General features: G+C 37.8%; 2 protein-coding genes across 2 annotated transcripts in view; one reads left to right on the top strand and one right to left on the bottom strand.

Annotated features, from left to right (window-relative positions):
- Positions 1-16: 16 nt before the first annotated feature.
- On the top strand, positions 17-12,152 carry LOC127622972 (TNF receptor-associated factor 2-like). The gene is made up of 11 exons (XM_052097188.1): positions 17-128; positions 2,894-3,104; positions 3,417-3,495; positions 3,618-3,716; positions 4,638-4,799; positions 4,887-4,961; positions 5,314-5,388; positions 7,253-7,804; positions 8,153-8,330; positions 10,602-10,750; positions 11,634-12,152. The coding sequence occupies exons 2-11, from the start codon at positions 2,917-2,919 to the stop codon at positions 11,850-11,852; spliced, it is 1,776 nt and encodes a 591-aa protein (XP_051953148.1). The 5' UTR covers positions 17-128; positions 2,894-2,916; the 3' UTR covers positions 11,853-12,152.
- Positions 12,153-17,510: 5,358 nt separating this feature from the next.
- LOC127623091 (tenascin-like) overlaps positions 17,511-23,657 on the bottom strand; it is a 69,316-nt gene continuing 63,169 nt past the window's right edge. Inside the window, exons 25-29 of the mRNA XM_052097340.1 lie at positions 20,742-20,893; positions 20,557-20,653; positions 18,898-19,059; positions 18,263-18,426; positions 17,511-18,131 (exon numbers count right to left, since the gene is read on the bottom strand). Coding sequence (XP_051953300.1) covers positions 18,027-18,131; positions 18,263-18,426; positions 18,898-19,059; positions 20,557-20,653; positions 20,742-20,893 — 680 coding nt within the window. The 3' untranslated portion in view covers positions 17,511-18,026. The remainder of the gene's footprint in view (positions 18,132-18,262; positions 18,427-18,897; positions 19,060-20,556; positions 20,654-20,741; positions 20,894-23,657) is intronic.

The raw sequence follows: 23,657 nt of genomic DNA, 5'->3' as shown, positions 1-23,657 counted from the left end.
CACGCGCTCTTCTCAACAATGTCGACCACCAAAACACAGCTGCCGCGCCGCGCGCCACTCTCCACCTGGAACCGAACAGAACCGAGCAAATGAAACCGAAATCAAGTCGCCCTGCTGCTGCGTGTGCGGTAGGTCGAGTATACCAGCGACTACCTCACAATGCATTGTTTGTTTTTTTTCTTATATTGCATTGTATGTTTCTTGGCAGGCTCACCATATACCATTAATGCCTTTAAAAGAGGCGTGGCAGAACATAATGGATGCAACAATCCTTTGAAAGATGTTGCATTTGCTTAGCAACAGAGGAAAAGATGTGATGTGCAATTGTCAGCTGACTGTATGATGTTTATCGATGGGCTTGCATGGTCGATGTCAAAAGTGCTATGTAGATATACACGAATGATCCTGGATGTGATACATGTGAATGTTTATAACACTATATACCATTATACATCATTGGTGTGGATGTTTGTATGGAAACATACAGATATAACCGAAACGAAAATACAAAGAGATTAGGTTTCATATTTTAAGGGGCCTGTTGTGCATGTTTCTGTCAATCATAAAAGCATATGCCTGTTAATATTTATATTTATATTTATTTAGGCTACATTAGATCCAGTGCTTTTGCAATTGCATCCTTTCAACAACATAATAAATTAAATTGCATTACTACTATTGTTCATAACATGCTTACAAACCTCAGTTATAAATATGTTTCAATAATCGGTAACACTTTACAATATGGTTACAATAAGTTAATGCATTAGGTATCATGAACAAACAATTAACAATATATATATTTTCAACACTTATTAATCTTTTTTTTTTTTAATGTTGGTTAATACAAATACAGTTGTTTTATTGTTAATGTGCATTTACTAATGTTAACTAATACAACTTTTGATTTAAATGGGTCATGAAGTGCTATTTTTTTTATCATTGTATTATCTTCCCTGAGGTCCAATGATAATGTTGTGATAGTTGTTTTGCACCAAAACAGTCACAATTTAGTAATATATGTTAATTGTCCACCCTGTCTCTGGCCCTCTGTCTGAAATGCTTGGTTTAGGCCTAAGCACCTTCTTGAAACAAGCCCCTCAGCATTAAAAAACTAAATTGCAGTGTTTACACATAATGTACATTCAACACATTGCATCTGAATATATTAAACTGCTCATCTCAAGCACAGTTGTTAACACTCAGAACCATAAACTATCAAACAGTCATAGCATTTTAAATATTCATGATTGAAATGGTATGTGGCCTGGTTAGCTCAGCAAGTAAAGATGCGGATTACTACACCTGGAGTAGTATCCAAGGTGTGCTGAGTGACTCCAGTCTGGCTTCCTAAGCAACCGATTGGCACGGTTGCTAGGGTGAGTAGAGTCACGTTGGGTTAACCTCCTAGTGGTTGCAATAATGTGTGGTTCTCTCTCTCGGTGGGGTGTGTGGTGAGTTGTGCGTGGATGCCGCGGAGAATAGCGTGAGCCTCCACACATGCAATGTCAATGCGGTAATGCGCTCAACAAGCCACGTGATAAGATGCGCGGATTGATGGTCTCAGATGTGGAGGCAACTGGGATTTGTCCTCCACCACCCGGATTGAGGCGAGTTACTACCCCACCACGAGGACTTAGAGGGAATTGGGCATTCCAAATTGGGGAGAAATCTGGTCCATTTGATCTGGTCCAAATGTTTTTAACTGCCCCATTCTTCAATAAGTTCCTTTGCAATGCTTGAATTGTATTATGACTGCTTCACAAGCAATTTACACTGACATGTGCCGAAAAACATGCACACACATACTGTAGGCGCACTGAGGCTACGTCTACATTAATCCGGATACATTTGAAAATGCAGTTTTCGTTTCAAAATGCTCTCCGTCCACACTAGCGTTTCAAGCGTTTTCCAAAAGTTGCTCGTCCACACTGAAACGTATGCACAATGCTTAAATTGCATCACTGCGCATACAGAAAATCACCGCTACATGTACGGTCTGAAAAGCAATTGTCCTCGTGTTCCATCGCCGGACACCAATTCTGAGTAAACTTCCCTTCGCCTTCGAAGGAATGAAATGTAAAGGTTGTACAAAGTGACATTTATTTTTTAACAATGCTATCAAAATGAGTATCAGGCACAACAGCACCGCTATAACACAAGCCGCCATCTTGATTGTTATGTTTGGATAGATCACATGACTAAAAATGCGTCATCGTTTTCCAAAGCATCCGTTTTCACAGTCCACCATACAATGCGAAAACGCCGATTTCAAATTGATCCACTTTGGAGTGCGTTTTCAAAAATCTTAGTTTTCGCGGTCAAAAATACCATCTCTGTGTGGACGGAAGGACAAAACGGAGAGAAAAAGATGCGTTTTCAAACGAAAACGTATTAGTGTGGACTAGGCCTGGGGTTTCGAAAGACGCCGAAACGGGAAAAAGACAATTTACATACTCCAAGATTTAAAAATAGCACATATGTGCGAAAGAACGCGTCAATGATGCGTTTGTGCTCAAAAGAACAAGAGGCAGAGCAGCTGATGAAACTGAGATCACACTTTTTCCCCATTCTGATGGTTGATGTGAACATTAACTGAAGCTCCTCACCCGTATCTGAATGATTTTATGCATTGCATTGCTGTCACACGATTGGCTGATTAGATAATTGCATGAATAAGTAGGTGTACAGGTGTGCTCAGTGAGTGTGTATATATATATATATATATATATATAAAATATAAAAGTATTTGACTAAAATAATGAGGCTGAAAGTAACCAATAAGAATCAAGTATTCATATGTTGTTCAATAATTATCTTATATAATTTAGCCACTGTTGTTATCTACTGTTTGACTGTAGTTTATAGTCATTATGCAATGTCTTCTGTTTAGATCCAGAGCATTTAGAGGGGGATATGGCTGCGCAAGAACCCTCCCCCCCGTCCTCCATGGAGAACAACAAGCCAGGTTTCCCAAAGAAGATTCTGGCCAACAAACTTGAAGACAAACATTTATGCAACTGCTGTCAGAACATTTTGAGAAGACCGTTCCAAGCTCAGTGCGGCCATCGCTTCTGTTCTTATTGCTTCAACCGGACTGTTGGGTAATGCGGCTTGCTGAATGAAAACAGATGCTTTTGATGCTTACAAGGCAGCACTGTATTGATACTCCTTGAACACTTATTAAACTTCTGAAAAGGGAGAGTTTATCTGTAAATAAAAATGGGATTTTGTTTACACAGAACCAAAGCCTAAAACCTAAACTTGCTTACTTTAACACTATTGTTGCCTTAAGGAAATCCAAGTTGAATTTAGCTGTTAAGACAATTCAAATCAGTAGTAATACATTTAGACCATGAAATATGATCAATAATGACTGATTTCAAAATCTCAAATATGTTGCATTGTCATTGTAGATCTGGACCACAGAAATGTAATGCTTGTATCAAAGAGGACATCTTTGAAGAGCCCACATCGATTCTCAAACAAGGCTGCGTAAGTACAATGCTTTGCTTTTGGGTCGAAATATCCAGAGCACAGTAAAAATCTTTTAAATGATCTGAAGCCAAACCTTCAGTGTAGAGCAAAATGTGCAAATGCAATACATTTACTTGCAGGCGTTTCCTGATAATGCTGCCAGGAGAGAAGTTGAAAATCTTCCTGCTGTGTGCATCAATGAAGGTTGCTCCTGGAAAGGCAGCATAAAAGATTATGAGGTTGTGTGTTTAATAGCAGCACTTAATAGAATTACTGATACACAGTAGCCCTGAAAAGTATTTGGGCACTTAGGTAACACTTAAAAATGTCTGAAAGTCATTACATGACAACATATCAAAGGAAGTGGCATCTGCAAACAAATGCTGCTAGAGCTAAATGCATTTTTGTTCCATGACTTGTACTGGTGTTATGGTGATTTTTAGTGGATGTATGAAGACAGTTCTCCTCCAAGGAATATTCCCGGGTGCACGTTAAGCTCAATCGACAGCATTTATGCAATAATGTTGATTATCATTAGCCCCTCTTTTTCTTTAAAAAAGCAAAAATCCAGGTTCCAATGAGACACATACAGTGGAAGTGAATGGGGGCCAATCCGTAAACATTAAAATACTCACTGTTTCGAAGTATAGCCACAAGACGTGCTAATGTGATTTTAGTGTGATAATATCGCTTGCTAACCTTTTCTGTGCCATTTTTGCAATTGCCGACATTGCCATGACGATGTGCTGTCAACAAACCCTCACATAATACAGTTTTAATTAATGTTATTGCTTTTATAAAATTATAAACTTCAAATGTATGTCTTTAAACTGTCCAAAAGTTCACACGGATCCCAGCGGAGTAACCACAGGTGGCGTTCAACACATTGTGGAACGCCACATCCTACTAAGGTTTGACAAGCAGTAACCTCTTTTTGTAAAACGTTTTGCTTGAAAAGTGTACTTATGCTCTCTTTCTTTAAGATAAAATCTTGTCTTGTTATCTAATGCAATGACATTCAGATAAGTGTGGCCTGAGTTTCCAAATACTTTTTAGTTTATAATAGACTTTTTCTCCGAATGCATAAATGGACACAATATCTTATTACTTATTTGGTAACTTGTTTCATAATTCGTTATTTGTATTATTATTATTTGTAGTTGAACCACGAGGGCAAATGTGAGTTCATGATTCTGCCGTGTCCCTTGTGCAAAGAGCTCATCAGACTTAATGAACAGGAGCGTCATAACGAGCGTGAATGCCCCGAGAGGACGCTCAACTGTAAATACTGTAAAGAGCCATTTCACTTCAAAAACATCAAGGTAATGGAGTAGCCTGAGAAAATATGCATTCAAATATTATATTTTAGAGAAAGTATTTTTATGTTGTAAAATGCGTTTTTTTTACAGGCACATGATGAAATCTGTCCCAAATACCCCATGATTTGTGAAGGATGTGCGAAGAAGAAAATCCCCAGGGAGAAGGTTTGTTAACCGAAAACACATCACATTGGAAGAACGTGATAAATGACGCTCAGTAAAACTCATTATTGACCTAATGGGAGTGGTGGTGGCGTAGTTGGCTAAAGCACATAACTGGTAATCAGAAGGTTGCTGGTTCGATTCCCACAGCCACCACAATTGTGTCCATTAGCAAGGCACTTAACTCCAGGTTGCTCTGGGGGGATTGTCCCTGTAATAAGTGCACTGTAAGTCGCTTTGGATAAAAGTGTCTGCCAAATGCATAAATGTAAATGTAATTAACAAAGCAGAATAAGCAATACATCATGGTGGTAGATATATTTTCATATTTTGCTCTCCTCTTTTGTGTTTTCAGTATGTTGACCACATCAAGTTCTGCAGCAAATTCAGAACTCCATGCCGATATCATGTGGTTGGCTGTGACATGTTAGTAAGTACAGTATACTATTACCAGTGCACAAGTAGTGATGCTAGTATTGAACTTAAAAACATAAATAAATAGTAGTGTGTTAGTATAAAAGGGTGTGCATTTCCAGTTCCTCACACACTTGTTGCTACAAGGTTGCAGTGATGAAGCAGTAAAAATTAAAAGTCATAAAAGTGTCCATGCATCATATTCCAAGTCTTCTAAAGGCATATGATCTCTTAGTATGATGAACAGACCAAAATTTAAAGGTTTCATGGCATGCCTTGTTTATTATTTTTAACATGTTCCTTGAGATTAACTTGTAATATTAGTAAAGTTTTTTTGCACAAAAAACAGTCATATATTAGTAAAATATTATAATTTTCCACAACGCTTCGTTTTGGTGTTGCTTCTCCTTTAAGACCTGACAGTAAATGCCCACTTTTATGATTGGCTCTCTTCTCTTGTATGACCTGCTCTTTACTTGCCATCTCATGGTGCGTTCAAGCCCTCCTGGGAAGTTCGTACTTACAAGAACTAACCTCTTTTGCAATTTCATATTTCTTACTAGTGAAGGCAGGAAGCTTTTTTAGCACCAATGCAATGAAATAAAGAGCAAAGCCACGCATTAGGTGTCTAATTAATGCTTTATCTATCTATTTTATCATTCTTGTGTGGCCTCAAATGATAGGAAATATAGTTATGTTGCAAACGCTTGCTGTGTATTAACCAGCTAAATTAGTCTTATTTTCTGGGAAGTTTAATTCTTATTTTGCATTTACATTACTAAAAATGCATACAAACTGAACTGCACTGTCAAAATCCTCAAGTAATGACTTTGTGGTGGCATTCATGTGCGTTCAACTTGAATATACGATCATTCGAACCTGACTTGAACACACCATCACAGCTAACCACTACTGGGTTGGCTACGGAAGTGATTAAAGGTAAAGTAGGCATTGATGTGTTGTTGTGGAGGCGGTCAGATGCAAATGTGTACCACAGTGTGACATCACAATGTCGAGGAAGAAGAGAACGAGCTGTTATGGCAGCTTGTTTCAACAAATGCTCTTTTTGTATTGAGGAGGAAGTTTTGAGTTCTGAAACTTACAGTATGTTTTTATAGTACAATGACATCTTATATGCCAAAAGATCAAGACCAATTATATTCCTCATGTCATGACCCCTTTAAGTAAATATTCACTCTCAAATCAAAAAGAAAACAGCAAGCAGCGCTGAAATAATATAAAGCTGTTCTGTCGTGACGTCACTTTTGGAAGGCTAATTGGCCATGTGTTCCCTAACGAGATTCCTATGGGCTTTTAGAATAGGGATTTTCGAAATACAAGTAAAATAATATTTATGGCAGAAGAGATATTCACATTTTGTTCGTGAACTTTATTGACACACAGTCTTACTTAAATTGTGGATTTTAAAGCTGTTGTGTCTTTTAAAAATGCATGTTGCTAACCCGTCGCTAAATAAGGACTACAACAGTAGTCCATTTCGTAATGCACATAGCTCACATTCTGTTCTGGTAGTTGTAGTCCTTAATTAGCATTGTGATAGACACATGCTTTTTTGTAAACACAGTTGTTTCGAAGTTCAAATTTGAAATTAAAATGATAAAAACCCATGGTTTGAAAATGCTAATTGTCTTCTATGTGTTTGGAATAGAACCTGAACAGCCATACGGCAGCTACATCAATAACATCAAACCTCATTGTTGACATGACACATGTCATGACCAAATATCACAACGCCATGCATTTTGACAAGCCATATTAAAAATGTATGACAGCAGAAGGAACAACTTAAATTTCAAAGCCTTTTCATTTGACATTTCTGAACTATTCCTTTTATATGTTATCTTTGGGTTCCCTTGAAGGTTGAGAAGGAGAAGATCCATGACCACGAGTGTGCATGTGCTCACGAACATCTCAACATGCTGTTGCACTACATCATGAGCATGAAGGTCAGTCTGGAAGGTCTGCAGCCCCAAACTCTAGAGCTGGCCGGTAACAAAGCACATGAGCTTCACCAGGCGCTTCGAGACCTGGAAGCCCGAGTCAGTCAGCTGAGCGTCATCCCTGGCCCGACCGGGCCTCCCGTGCAGGGGGTCCCCTCCTCTTCATCCTCGTCCTCCTCTGCGTCCGCCGCGGTGCTGCCACCTCCTCCACCGACTGCTGCCACGCTGCCCACCTCTTTCACACCTCTGCCCAGCTCGGTGGGCGCGGCGCTGGAGCTCCAGCTCCATAGCGAGAAGACCAAAGTGGCGGAGCTGGGCCGGCGCTGCCAAGAGCTGGAGGTGAAGGCCGGGACGTTTGAAAACGTGGTGTGCGTGCTGAATCGTGAAGTGGAACGCTTCGCAACCACCATGGAAGCCAGTAACCGCCAACACAGACTCGATCAGGATAAAATCGAGGCGCTCAGTAACAAGGTGTGTTGTCTCAGAAATAAGAAGTATTGCTGGTCACTTTATCAGATTGATCAGTATGGCCATATTTACACCTGGTATTAAGATGGGTGATCAGTTATTTTAGTGGAGTACCTGTATTAACTAAGCTTCAGATGTGTGCGCGTGTGTTTGTTAATATCAGACATACTGAAGACGTTTTTGAAGTTCTTGTGCGTGTGTTTGCATGTGTGTTTTAATGTTCTGATTGGACGGTAATGCCCTTTCAAACCACTCGTAACAAGCAATGTTTAACCTTCTGGATCCTGGACCAGAATCTCTGTCTTACCTTCCGACAGCTCTACATGTTGTGTTCTTTTCCGTATCGCACAGGTGCGTCAGCTGGAACGGCAGGTTGGTGTTAAAGACCTGACTGTTACTGAAATGGAGGGTAGATTACGAGAGATGTTCGCCACAACCTATGATGGTGTGTTTATCTGGCGAATATCAGATTATACAAAAAAGAGGCAAGATGCCATCGCTGGACGAGCGCCTGCCATGTTCTCACCTGGTAAAAGAACATACCAACATAATCAACACTGTAAATATATTGCAAAAAACAGTATGTTTTTGTAGTGTATTCCAGAGGAAATATCCTTAAAGCAATTGTTCACCCCAAACTTTTAATTCTCTTATCATTTACTCACCCTAATGCCATCCCAGATGTGTATGACTTTCTTTCTTCTACTGAACACAAATGAAGATCTTTCGAAGAATATTTCAGCTCTATAAAATTTGGCACTCCAAAAAGGACATAAAGGCAGCATAAAAGTAATCCATATAACTCCAGTGGTTTAATCCATGTCTTCAGAAGTGATATGATAGGTGTGGGTGAGATACCACTCTCACCTTCCCTTTCACATTCTTCTTCTTCTTTTGTTTTTGGCGATTTGCATTCTTCATGCATATTACCACCTACTTGGCAGGGAGGATAATCTATAGTAAAAAAGGACTTAAATATTGATCTATTCCTCACCCACACCTATCAAATCACTTCTGAAGATAAAGATTTAACCTCTCGAGTCCTACTATGCTGCCTTTATGTGCTTTTTAGAGATCCAAATTTTGGTACCCATTAGGGCTGGCCGATAAAACTATATAGATATTTATCAGAAAAAAAGTAATTTTTGTAATCGATGATAAACTTTTAAGTAATTTAACCTATGTTCTACATCTAGACAATCGGATCAGGAACGTGTCTCTAAAAAACGCGAGCTTGTTAGGAAGTATTAGCAGGCAGCTCTGATGCCATGGAAACTGGTAATGAGGCTTGGGAGCAGCCGCGAGCTAGCAGTTAGCTAATTTAACGTTGTTGTGTACCAAACAAGACAGCACTGACAGTACAACAGCTATCGACTGAACAAACAACAACACATCAACACATCAACAACATTTCTGTTTATTAATGTACAATTTTTTTAAATGCTTTTTCATGATCTATGAATCATCACCTGTCACAGGCAAGAAAGTGTTTCTTCTTCTTGTGATGTTTTTTATTTTTATTTGTTTATTATTTTCCCCCTTTTTCTCCCAATTTGGCATGCCCAATCCCCAATGTGCTTTAAAGTCCTCATGTTCGTGATTCGATTCAATCCGGGTGGCGGAGGACGAATCCCAGCTGCCTCTGTGTCTGAGACCATCAATCCACGCATCTTATCTCGTGGCTTGTTGAGCGCATTGCCACGGAGACTTCCCGACATCCACCACTGCATCCACGCCCAACTCACCACATGCCCCACTGAGAACTAACCACATTACTCTGGTTAGACTCTACCCTACCTAGCAATCGGGCCAATTTGGTTGCTTAGGAGACCTGGCTGGAGTCACTCAGCACACCCTGGAGTCACTCAGCACACCCTGGGTTTCGAACTAGCAAACTAGCGAACACCAGGGGTGGTATCCAGCATCTTTACCACTGAGCTACCCAGGCCCCCCTCTTCTTGTGATGTTTATTGGCAGTTGGCAATCCATCTTATGGTGCATTACCACCACCTACTGAGCTGTAGTGTGGAGCTTAACAGTCTTAAAGTCTTTCAGTGGAGTCAAACGTCAGATGAAGATGATGAAATTGGCGAAATTTCATCAAAAATAGGTCAAGCAACTTATGTAGGATTAAATCCTAAACTGAGTGTACTTTAAAGTTAAATTACCCTCTGAAGTTTACTCAGAAACAAACAAGTTATGTTTAATTCATTTATGCTGTAATAAATATCGATATCAATCTATATGAAAAAAAATATTGTTATATATTAATATTTTTTGCCCATATTGCCCAGCCCTAGTACCCATACACTTGCATTGTATGGACCTACAGAGCTGAAACATTCTTCTAAAAATCTTCATTTGTGCTCTGCAGAAGAAAGTAAGTCATATACTGTACATCCGGGATGGTACGAGGATGAGCAAATTAGAGAATTTAAATTTTTGGGTGAACTATACCTTTAAAACAGTATAAATGTACTTGAGAAGAAACATTTCTCTTTATTATGACTTAATAAGAATATTTATTGAATTAAGTTGATTTTTGTTACCCCAAATAAGTATTTTTTCATGTTGTAAGCATAAACCTCTATAATTTACAGATATAAGGATGTTTAGATATTATTTTAACTGGAAAACAAGACTCGTATAATGAGTTATAAATTATGCATTAATAATAAATGAAGCAAAATGTGATCTAATTATAAAATCATTATTACACATTATGAAAAATAAATTGCAGTGTTTCAGTGAGTTTTGACATGTGATTTCTATCATTTGATTTACACGCTCTCTGACTCAGCATTTTACACAAGCAAGTATGGCTATAAGATGTGTCTACGTATTTACCTGAATGGGGATGGGACGGGTCGTGGGAGTCATCTCTCGCTGTTCTTTGTGGTGATGAGGGGAATGAGTGATGCTCTGCTCAAATGGCCCTTCAACCAGAAGGTAAAATGCCACGTTTTTACATGACCTTTCTCCAGACTTATCTCAAAGGTGTAGTTTGCCACAAAATTCAACATTGATGTCACTATTCACTCACCCTCAAGCTCCGAAAAGGACTGATAAACCATAAAAGTATCATAAAAGTAGTCCGCTTAACTTCTGTGCGCTATAATCGTTGTCTTTTGAAGCCATATGAATGGTATTTAGATAAAAAAATGACAGTTTGAAATTTGTTGATCATACAAAGCTATTGGATCAGAAGATTAATACACTTTAATAATACTATTATGCCTTTTTTTTGGGTAATTTTTAACAAATGTGGTCACTTTGAACTGTCGTTGCATAGAAAAGAGCTCTGTGAATTGTATTTCTATAGAAAGAATATTTTGGGTTTGCAATCACATTCAGTTTTGTTATATAGACACGCACATTGCATAGGCCTACACGACTATGTTATAAGAAAGGTTTTTAATTGGACATGTCAGTAAAAGCAGACCTATCAGCTTCAGATTTAGCCTCATATAAGTGACCATATATAGTATGAGTATTTCAATTTTCAGGGCTCCCACTGTCATGAGAATCCTGGAAAAATCAGTGAATTTCAAAATTGTGTCTTCCTGGCCTGGAATAGCCATGTAAATAAATAACATCTGAATATGTATTTTTCTATTTGAAAGACTCGTTCAATTTGTCTATGAATTGTTATTTTGAGTCAGTTCTATTTAACGAATTAGTCGAAACATTATTTTGCAATTTGGTCTGAATCAAAATGACTTTAAAAGTCTGTGTGCAGTAATCAGAAACGCTGGAAAGTTTATGGAAAAGTCAATGCTGGGATACCTAAACGTTATTTCTTTGTAGACTTTATTTGGTTTCCTTCTTTCAGGTAACTCTAATGCTGCTGGACCAGAGTAACAGAGAGCACATCATCGATGCGTTCCGTCCTGACATCACTTCCTCCTCATTCCAGAGGCCAGTCAGCGACATGAACATCGCGAGCGGCTGCCCGCTCTTCTGCCCGCTGTCCAAGCTGGAGGGCAAGAACTCATATGTCCGCGATGACACCATCTTCATCAAAGCTATCGTGGATCTCACTGGCCTTTAGTTTCTGTTCGGTTGGTTCTTGCGTTTGCATACTGCCTCCCTGATGCGGGATCCCATTTCCATGCTGCTTTACGCCAGTGGAAGATTTATTCCATAATGTCTGTTTTGACATGCTTCCCTGCATGTGTTAAGCTGCCACAAAATGTTGCATACTTGCTGTATGTGTATGAAGAATATAAATGGTACAGCTGCATTGTCCCAAAAGGGGACAGTAGAGGTTTACGAAGCAAAAGGGTCACGGAAACACTGGAATGAACGTGAAGTCCGGTCCAGTTACAAAGGCTATGCACGGAATAGCATACTACCATATTACTCATACTTTGTCTACAATATATAGTATGTATACTGTGCAGAGTATGAAGTTTTTGATGACTTAATGCATTGCCAGTAAGTGCAGAATACAGCTGCGATTTCTTTCGTTTTCACACAAAATTGGATTAAAAATGCATGGATTACTCGTTCGCTCGAATAACTCGATGCCACTTGCGTAAAAACATGCACACAATGGGCCTCATTCATGACAGAACTCGAGCAGAATGAATTTTTGTGTAAATCGTGAAGCCGTTCTGACGTAATTTTTTGATTCATGAAAGTTTTCGTATTTTCGAAAAACGTTAGTTGGTACGAACAAAATTTACACCTACTGCCGACCATGTGTACATCATGCTTAAGACATCCGAAAGTGTTGTGTACTTTCAGGCAAATTGACATGACTACATTTTGAACAAAAATTAAATAAGTAATGAAAAAAAATTACTTATAATTAAATTAGTGTAATTAAACTTAAAAAATAGCATTAAAAAAACTTTTCTCTGAAAAAAATACTAGCTATTTTGTATATTTGATATGAGCTTGGCATCGGTATATCACGTTTAGTTGATTGATCGTTTAGCTTGCAAATCTGTAATATTTTACAGCGTTTCGGTCAAAGTTATGAATGCATTCCATTTGAAAAAATAAATAAAATAAAAATAACTTTTATTATTGTTCGCATAGATGTTAAAAGCTTCCTATTCTCATTTACTAGCGAGTCTGAAGCTTTCCTTATATGACGTTTCTATGGGCGTGGATTATGATAAATGTGAATAATGCGCACACGCCCCCTGTTTACGAATGTTTGTAATTCACTAACCTACACACATTTTACTAACAAATCTGGTGAATATGAAGCATTTGTGAAAATGGCGGAATGTTTTCGGGACGGTCCATTTTACGTGCAAATACCTCCGAATTTACTCATATATTTACGAAAGTTTCACGAATGAGGCCCATTGAGGTCACGGACAATAAAAATAATAAGTCATTTCGCAACAATGTAGGTTTTAAGTGTTTATAATTGCATAATGCATACTGTTTCACATACTATTTAAAAAAAAATTGTAAACGCATTTAGTGTATACTGTGTGATTGCACGAAAATAGCCATAGTGTGCAAGTAGATCACAATTCGTAACGTATCTACACAACATCGTATTTACAGTTTAGCTGAAATTAAGGAGACCATGCAGGATGTATGCATTTCTCCTGCGAAAATGCATACAGTCGACAGAACACTAATTTGTAGGAAGAAACGTCAAATTTGAAACATTATCAAATATTTCAACGTTTGAGTTGTGTTCGAATTTGTCAGGGAAGGTAGAAACATACTCTCTGAACTTGATCGACTTTGTTTACTTGCACTTACCAACAATTACACATGCATTGTTGGGTTTGTTACTCAAAAAAGTAATTCACTACTATTTACTTCTCTAAAATAGCTGATTACTTCATCAAAAAACAACAACATTACTAATGACTTTACTTTTACAATTTTACAGGAATGTTTTTGTATCTCAGCTCGACAAATTTAAAATAATATCTATATGTCCCCCGTGTTTATTGTAGTACGCCGTTCAGTTGTAACAGAAACACACGTGAATTCAGATTTTAAATGTTATACATAAAAAATATTGTGTAACTCAAGTAAAATACTTGAGTAATTACCTTAATTGAAATTCAGTAACTGATTACAAGAATTACGTTACTTTTTTTATCAAAGTAACGAGATTACAGTAACAAATTACTTTATCAGATTACACACAACCCTTTACAAATGTAGCAAATGTAGACAAAATTCTCTGGATATTTTATCCCCGTTTTCTGCGCCGATTACGGGAAGAATTCATTTAAACATGGTCAAATATGTTAACAGAGTTGAGATGATCAAACTAGCCTAAACAGTGCAAAAATTTTCCTGAACATACTTTAAACAACGTAAATAAACCAAAATATAGTGAGGTCAATACGTAAAAAAATCATTTGGAGAAAAATTAACTACATTTCAAATATATAATTAAAAAATAGTCTCTGAAAACACGTCTTAATATCATATCATTTTCGCTTCTTAGCTAAATTCATCTAGATTTTAGGGAATCAAGACAAACATACCGATAACGGAAATTGTAAACAAACACGCAAGGGATTGGGCGATTTGTAAAATGTTTTGAACGATAGATATTCCAATTCTGTGTGCATTTTAGCATTTTTAAAAAATGCCGTTTGCATGTTAAAGACCATGAAATGTCTTTCATGGAGTCTGCGCTCTTTTCCTTGGAGCCTTCTTTACTATGTGGAGTTTGTGTGTTCTTTCGGAGGGTCAAAGGGATTTAATTGTTTTAAGTATAGTGAGAGTAATGGTTGTGGATTTCCTTTTATCTGTGGAAGATAGTTTGAAGTTTAAAGGTAAAAATATTTTAAAAATCGTACATGTCTGTAAAATGGTTCGACGAGAAAAACTCGCCAGGAGGTTTTTATGTTACATTTTGTACATTTATAGGAAACAATGGTCTTATTACTTTTGTATATACAAATATTTATACAGTTTACATGATATGCTTGCTGGTTTCATGAAGCTCTAATGTGAGTTTGTATTAGTTTTCAATTGTTCACACTGTCAAATGACATACAAGGCACTTTGTGCATTTTGTAGGTGAAATGTAAACATTTGAGTTTTTACACGACCGTCTTTTGCTATACAATTGTCTTTTATATTTGGCATTGGGGGTTATAACTATTAACTGTAAATTAATCAATTGATTTTAAACCAGTTATGACAACTATTGAAACTTCTCTGTGCATGGGAGGCGTCAATCTGTGAATGCACATGATATTTAGCGCAAACAGTTTGCTCATCCAGTGAATGACGACACCGCTGCGTACATACAGTGTATTAGAAATAAATACATGTAATTATATATTAAACATAATGATTATTATTCTATATGACAGGCTGCTTCCGTCTAAACGGAAGCAGATATCTATATATTCGAGCTATATTAACGATCAATAACTTAATAAAACCATACACTCTCAAAAAGAGGATCTTTATACAGTAAATGTCAGTTGCATCTATTTTATTATATTTAATGCATATTATTTATATAGCTGTACATGTGCAGTCATGGTGGTTTATAATCCGAAATAACTCATTCATTTGTACATGCAATGCCTCGTAGTGCCCAAAATCCGATCACTTGAAACAATCTTCAAGCAGAAATGTTTCATCTCAAAGCTGAGGATCTAAATTGCAATATTGTTAAAGTTTATCTTCAGGGCGTTTATTAAGAAAGAAGTGATATCAGACATTAAAGCTGTATGTTATCCTGTGTAAATGTGACATTATTTGTGCCAAATAATCATAGTGAAGTGCTGTTAGAGGTAATAGGGAAAGGTCTTGGTCTTTTAACGAAAACTGATTGAATGTGTGAAACTGAAATTGTGCAATTTATATAAAAAGTACTGTACACTGAAATGTACTTCTTTTTCCTGTAAATTGGACCATTATGTGATTTGTGCCAAATGTGATTATATATACCTCAAATGATATACCCTAAGATTTGTAAAATTCATAAAATGTGACTGATTAAAATGTAATAATATAAACATATACAGTATTTATGTAAAACTTAACAAACACCCTCTTCTTCTAGCTAATAGTTAAAAAAATTTTTTTTGCCACAATGATGAAATTCTAGAGACTGTTGTGCGTGAAAATCCCAGGAGATCAGCAGTTACAGAAATGCTCAAACCAGCCCATTTTGCACCAACAATCATGCCACGCAGATCACATTTTCCCCCCATTTTGAAGGTTGTTGTGAACATTAACTAAAGTTCCTGACCTGTATCTGCATGATTTTATACACTGCACTGCTGCCACACGATTGGCTGATTAGATAATCACATGGATGATTGTTGTGCCAGACGGGCTGGTATGAGTATTTCTGATTTTCTTAACACTAATTGACAATTTTCTTGTAAGAGCTGCACATCCTTTGATGACATAGTGTGCCCATGCTTTGCTCTGACAGTCTTCTAATGCCCTGTTGACTACCTGACTGCTCTAAATATTGTATAATTTGATGGACATGCTGTGTGCACATTTAGGTCCCAAAAATACCTCACAGCAAGTACACATATGCAGACGCGAGCGCTTCGCCAACACATGGCCAACGCGTGGTCCTGTTGTACATACATTACATGCGCTCTTGGGTTGCTCTGGTGTTACAAACCTTGGACCACAAGTTGACGAAACAGTTTTTTAGGTGCCACGAAACCGTATGTGATGGAGTCAACATGTTGACAGTTGAGGAGTGTGCTTTTGTATTTGCTAAAAAGATGACAGAAAAATATGTTTGTATAATCGTACTTGTCTAGCAAGACTCAAATTGCTGCTCCGCCATGACAGTTGTTGATAAAAGAAAATCCCCTGTACTGGCCCTTGTAGCAACGCTGAGATTACAGCATGTACTTACATTTACATTTATGCATTTGGCAGACGCTTTTATCCAAAGCGACTTACAGTGCAATTATTACAGGGACAATCCCCCCCAGAGCAACCTGGAGTTAAGTGCCTTGCTCAAGGACACAATGGTGGTGGCTGTGGGGATCGAACCAGCAACCTTCTGATTACCAGTTGTGTGCATTAACCCACTACGCCGAGCTTGTGTAGCAAGTTACTTACAGTATTTAGAGTATGTTTGGGCCTTTTTTACTTGGTAAAAACATATCAATTATTGTTTTTTTCTTGCATTCATTAATTAATTATAACTAAAATAAAATAATCCACATCAGATTTTTCAAGATATTTTCTGACCACACACTCTCATCCATATCTCATGGAATTACTATCCACTCCCACATTCAACTCGGAAATGAAATCCTGCACTGCAAGAAAAAACCTGCGGGAGTTCTGGGGGATTGCACCTCTACGGCCTGTCACCAGGGATGGATTACCGACTGGGCCCAGTGCCCAGGGGCCCTTGACTGCCTGGGGGGTGTTCAAAATTCCTGAATATGTACATATCTTACTATTATTATTAATATTAGGGATGTTGAGTTACGCTTCATGCCACCCTTGAATGAGTCTGTGCCCCATATGGGTGACCCCAGTCAAAAAAGTCTGGACACGCCTCTGGTAAGTACAATGCATCAACTCCTATGTACTTAAGCAAGTTGTATCAAATTCTTAAGTACATTGTAGTTAAATACACCTAATATAAAGTGAGTCCAGATATTGTAAGGGAACGCAAATCTATTTCAGTTTGGTTCTGGTTCAGTAATCAAATGTCTTGTGCACAAGAATTATATATTGATTCTAATGAAATAAATCAATTTAAGACACATTAAAGGAGTAGTGATAAAGTTTAATCAACATTTCTGCTTTGAGGAATTGTAAACATTGAGGCATCTACTGTAATCTGGGGTAAAAAGTTACAAATTAATTTACCGTAAAACAAAACAATCCATTCAATTGAAGTGCTTGTACCATTATTGTTATATGCACATTTTCTCACTTGTATTATTTATTTTGAGACCCTGTCTACTATCCTGGCTCTCACCAAATATGTTGTGGCGTATACTGTATAGTGCCAACTGTTTTAAAAAAATGGTACATGAAACAGTAGGCATTATTCCAAAATAAATATTTCTAACAGTATTTTGTTGTATTATCATCACATGACCTCATTACTTTGTATGTTCATTAAAAGTGGTGTCCAGTTTTTATTTTTGAAAAACAGTAATATGGAAGGCATGACATTTCTCAGAGGAGTTCTAGTCATATCGGTCTATGATGCAAAATGGTGCTGCTGTTGATCATCACATGGGTTTTTGGAGAAAAAAGAAAGAAGGAGCTATGATCATTTCCTTCTGCCTTCCAAGTTCCTAAAATTGAATGGGCGGATCTTCATCTCTGCGAATGGAACAGAATGTTCGTGACCTTTCCAGTGAAACCAATTGATGCCCTGTGAATGGAAACAAACATGGGTGAATGTTTTCATTGAATACTGTGACATAACATTTCATTTGTTGTACACAATATGCCTGCACTAGGTCTATGAGTGTGAGAATATTACTCAATGTAACAGGTTCATACTTTGCTGTGACTGTTATCTCCATATTTTCCCATCAGGTTGACTCGATGGCAGTTTTTATACCAGAACGCTCCTTTATAAGAGAGTGCACAGTTGGTGACAGCAATGTCATTGTCATTATCATAGGTGGAGAACGGTCTGTTCTGGTGATAGGTCAATGAGTCACCTTGAGAGAGAAAGAAAAGATGCAATATTAACATTAACAAAAAACATAAAAATAACAAAAAAATACAAGCTAATGCTACAAAACTGAACTATCCCAATAAATGGTAAATGGTCTGCACTTATATAGCGCCATTTTAACCTTAACAGTATTCAAAGCACTTTACACTGTGACACATTCACCCATTCATACACCAATGGTGGCAGAGCTGCCATGCAAGGCACTAGCCTGCCATTGGGAGCAACTTGGGGTTCAGTGTCTTGCCCTCATGAGGGCTGGGATTTGAACCACCAATCCTGCGATTAGTGGCCAACCCGCTCAACCAACTGATCCACAGCTGCCCCAATAACACATTTGTTGCATGGAAAAGATTAGTGTTTCATTCAGGTTTTGACCAAGGTGAATAAATGGTGACAAAATTGTAATTTTAGGTTGAACTATCCCTTCAATAGGTCCTTCAACAGGAATGCTTACCTGCAGTACCACTGTATGCACCAATCTGGATCTTGTAGCGAGATCGAGAATCTCCAATTAAGAATTTGTCATAGTGAGCATACACCGTCTCTTGTCCATCCCTCAAGTCCACCCGTAACTCATACTGGCTGGCTGTTGTGATCTTGTGAAGATTTGATAGTCCTGAAAGATACATAATCTGTCAATTGAAGTTACGGTTCACAAACAAACGCTTCTTTACTGGCTTTCAGCACCCCAGAAAATAACTGCTTTCAATAGGCGCTTTGTATATAGCTAAAAATGCTTCAAAACAACCAGTTTCCAAAAGATGATTGGATATTTGGGCTTCTCTATTTTTCCATCAGGATCAGTAAATCAGGAAAAACTCATAACAAAAATTATGATATTTATGGGATCACCGTCATTGTCATCAAGTTTTCATCTGCTGTTGGTAGATTTGCACTTTTCATGGCGCAATCACACCAACCCTGATCATAAACAAATTACTAAGTTAAGACATGCAACTCTAAATGGCGCATGCTGATAGGGTACATATACATTTGGCAGATGCTTTTATCCAAAGTGACTTAATATAGAAAGAGGAATAATATATCAGAAGCAATTTATCTTATGGAGACACTAGTACGAAAAGTTCTGCCTTACAAGACAGACTAGAGTTCAACAATTATAACATATATATACAGTATATATATATATTGTGCAAGTTGATAGAAGAAAAAGCCCCAGCAACCACCTGAGCAAATGCATTTCATTATAAAGGAAATGCATTTGCTCAGGTGGTTGCTGGGGCTTTTTCTTCTATCAACTTGCACAGTAAGGTCTGCTTTTGGCCATGACACATAGAAGCATGCCTTTTTCAAGATAAGCCATAGCCAAATCAGGCACTGGCACACATCGCTATCTTAGGTCATTAGTTTAAATAAATCCATATGTAGCTAGGCTAAGTCATTAGTTAAATAAGCTCTGGGCTTTCCTGGTCAAGGAACACATTATAAGTCAGGTCAATAGCTTTTTAAGCCTTTTGGTCAAGCAGGCACAGGCACTCGTAGAGGTTTAGATGCTTAACTCAGTATGTCTGTGCATGTTCTGGCAGTAGCAAGTCTCTGTACTTGCTCTGCAGAAGCGTAGCACATCTAGTCAGTCAGGACCGATATCCTATCAATATGTCATACCCACATTAACATTTTTATATGTAACACTTGTATATTTCTCAAGCTTTAGAAATGTGTTAAGCGTGGTTGTATATTCATTAACCTGTTACATGTCCAAAAAATATATACCAGTGGTGGACCAAGGGGTGGCCAGGGGTGGCCATGACCACCATGGACTGAAGCTGGCCACCCCACTCACAACGTCATTTTTTAGGTACATTTTTGGCAAAATTTTGTTCTTTAGAGGTGAAATCATCTCTGTACAAATTTACAAACTTAAAATGTGCGCACACCGAGGTCGCCCCCCTTCCCACCCCACCCCAGTCCGAAGATATAAAAATGCTGCCCGAACATTTCTGTGCCACCAGAAAAACTCCTGGCTCCGCCCCTATTTTATACAGGCCTATTTAATCAAATTAAATCAGGTTTTGCCAATATTTCAGAAAGAACCTACATATATTTCTTTACAATAAACCATAGTAAAAAAATTATAATAATAATGTCCCACCTAGCCAGAACTCATCGTTTGTGTCACCAAATCCAGCAGAATAGTTCCTCCAGTTCCGGTAGAAATCTACCTTACCGCTCTGACGCTTTAGGATCACCTGTTGAAGACTGAGATGTTACCAACAGCCAACAAACATACACAACGAAGGACATCCATTTAGGAACCATCTCCCCATACAGACTCACCATCCAACCGCCTCCATCAGTGATCATGTCACAGTTGACTTGGGCTGGTTGTTTCTCATCTCCGTTTATGTAAATGGTGTAAGGACCAGAGGAAGTCTCTCCGTTCAGAAGAGTCTGTGAGCAGTCTTTTGGGTATCTGTAGAGCATTCCGACTACATGCAACAAAACAGGGTTTGATTAAGAGGGGTGAACAACAACTTTTGGAATCACTTGTTTCAAAATCTTCAAAAACAGCTCCATGCAAATGCAAAATCTTTGAAATGATTTACAGAGGTTTGTAAATGGGGTTTTTTACTTTTCAAAGAGATCAGGGTCCGTATTCACGAAAAGTTCTTAAGAAGAAAATTCTTCTTAACTACCATTTTCTTCTTAATTTCTAACTGAAAGCTTAGGTATGTAACTTTTTCAGTATTAAAATACATTGTCCTATCCCAGCTTAATATGTAGAGACAGCCATAAATAAGCCATTCATATATGAAATCTTGAAAACTGTAAAACACTGTGTCTCTGTGGCACTATGAAAATTCCTCTGTTTGTTTTAAGCGAGTTGGGGGCGGGACTAGCTATTTGTTCAATCAACGGAAGAAGGGGAACGTTTTGAAAACAATCTTTATTTTTGCAATTCCGTTTTGTGGTGCTATAGTGGCGCTGAAATTACATGCTTGAGAAAACAGTTATGAATATTTTGTAACATTTGGCAAAAATATTGGGGTGTTTTCTGTCCTTTTCTGCATATCGCAGCGCCATTTTGTGGTCCATTCTGCATAATGCGGTAGCTCATTTTAGCTTATCGCTGCCCCATTTGGCCCATTTCGCGGCCGACCAACTGGCCCGCTCAGTTCTCCCGATGGCCAGTCCACCCCTGATCGGTCCCAAAGTGCGTCGGCCCACCGGGAAAATGCCCGGTATGCCAGATTACCAGTCCAGCCCTGATGGCTGGCATGCATCATCCAGGTGGATGCTGCACAATGGTTGTGGTTGAGGAGAGTCCCCTGTTCATGTAAAGCGCTTTGAGTATAGTGTCAGAAAAAGCACTATATAAATATAACGTTCATTCAAACAGATGCGCTGCATAGCGCTCTCTCTCCGCAACCTTTAGTGTCCATAGAAAAAACATAATTATATCATTAGACAACTGAGACTGTCCTTTTTACTTTAGTGCATAATACCTCAAAATGTGTTTCTGGGTCAAAGCGACTCAAAATGATGGAGATGGTCACAATTATTAAACATTACAACTTTATAATACTAGCTACACACAGTATATAGTATATGATGGTAAATGATGTGCATGCTACTGAGACAGACAAATGTATCGCTCTGATTGACCACTGTTGAAGTGTTGAATTTGTTGTATTAAACAAGGCAACCTCATGAGCAGCCTAGTATAATCAGACAATGTCAAAGCCTGTCATTTTATTCTTACAGGTGCACTCAGTAATATTTTCGTTTGTGTCATTTGGACTTAGAGTGACACTAAGTGGTGTGGATGCAGCATCATGCAAAATTAACAGTTTTCAGTTACAGATGCCATTGTAGAAATTCACTATTCACGGTCAGCCAGGATTAATTTCTTTCAAGAGTGTAAGTGTCCAATAACATGGTGTATACTGAGATTAAGCGAGTAGTATTCAGAAGGTCATGTGATCTGAACATGGCAGCCCCCAAGGGACCCTCTCCATGTAGATTTAAACAGCTTTTATGAAGTTATTGATATGACTAGAGTCCTCGTCATGTGAGGGGTCATGATTTTATGCATACGTATCAAAATTACAATTAATTTCCTTTGGAGTAAATTTTTTTTATGGAAGCCCTGAACAGCAAAGTGAAAAAAAAAAAAAAAAAAAGGTGACATTTTTTGTGTGTGTGTGTGAGTTCGTTCCTGAGACTAAGTCTTAAAGAAAAATGTTTTACTCTTCAAAAAAAAAAAAAATTATCTTCAAAAAAATGTTTCTGTTCTCTTCCAAAAAAAAAAAAAAACATTTCACTCTTCACAAAAACTAATCTCATGCTTTTAATGCTTTCTCTGTTGCTATATATCATGTGCAGACTTTCATGGTGAAATTTGATGAATTTTTTGTAATGAAAGCGCTTCTCCAACACACAAACATTTATAGAGTTCTGGGACTCGTTTCCCAATAACTATTGCTCTTAGCTGTTAAAAGCATTTACTACGAGCGATTTTAGGAACGTTCGTTATTTTTTATTTGCAACCAGGTTGTGAAATAGCACCATCAAATTGCGATGAGTCTCAATATAGTTCGTGAGTTCCTCTCCAAATGCATGTCATGCACGAGTAATTTTGCTCATCAACCCGCAAATGGTGTCACCCGAGTGACACATGAAAAGAAATGCTGACGTGTTTGAAGAAACACATTTTATTATATTTTTTAAGAACAGACAAAAGAAAAGCCGTCAATGCTTGCGTCTGATTCACTATTCAGAGGCGTGCAACGGGACCCTGTCTCATGAAATTTGTAAAAAAAAAATTGGAAGAGTGAAAAACGAACGAACTGTGAACGATTGTGAAACAATTGGTTTTTTTTCACCTTGCGGTTCAGGGCTTCCGTACTTTATTCGTGCACCTTTTAGAAAATATTTGAGAACATCTTAAGAATTTTTTTATATTTTTTTTATTTTTAAGAATTGCACCAAGGAACATTGAAACGAACTTCTTATAACTTATCACAAGAACTTTTTTTTTTTTTTTTGTTCTTCAGAACATTTTTGTGAATCCGGCCCCAGGCTTGTAATTTTCACCTGGTGCACGATACTACGGGGAAAAAAGAATTGAAGGAGGGACCCGAGCGATATTTATATTAATACACCAATTTATCATAATGACCTCTTTGAACTTAAGCGAGTTAGCAGCCACACAGAACAGATTATATAAAATTAGATGTTTTGGGTTTTTTA

Source organism: Xyrauchen texanus, chromosome 3 (assembly GCF_025860055.1).
Source record: "Xyrauchen texanus isolate HMW12.3.18 chromosome 3, RBS_HiC_50CHRs, whole genome shotgun sequence".
Classification (NCBI taxonomy): Eukaryota; Metazoa; Chordata; class Actinopteri; order Cypriniformes; family Catostomidae; genus Xyrauchen; species Xyrauchen texanus.
This window is presented reverse-complemented; position numbering and strand designations above follow the sequence as displayed.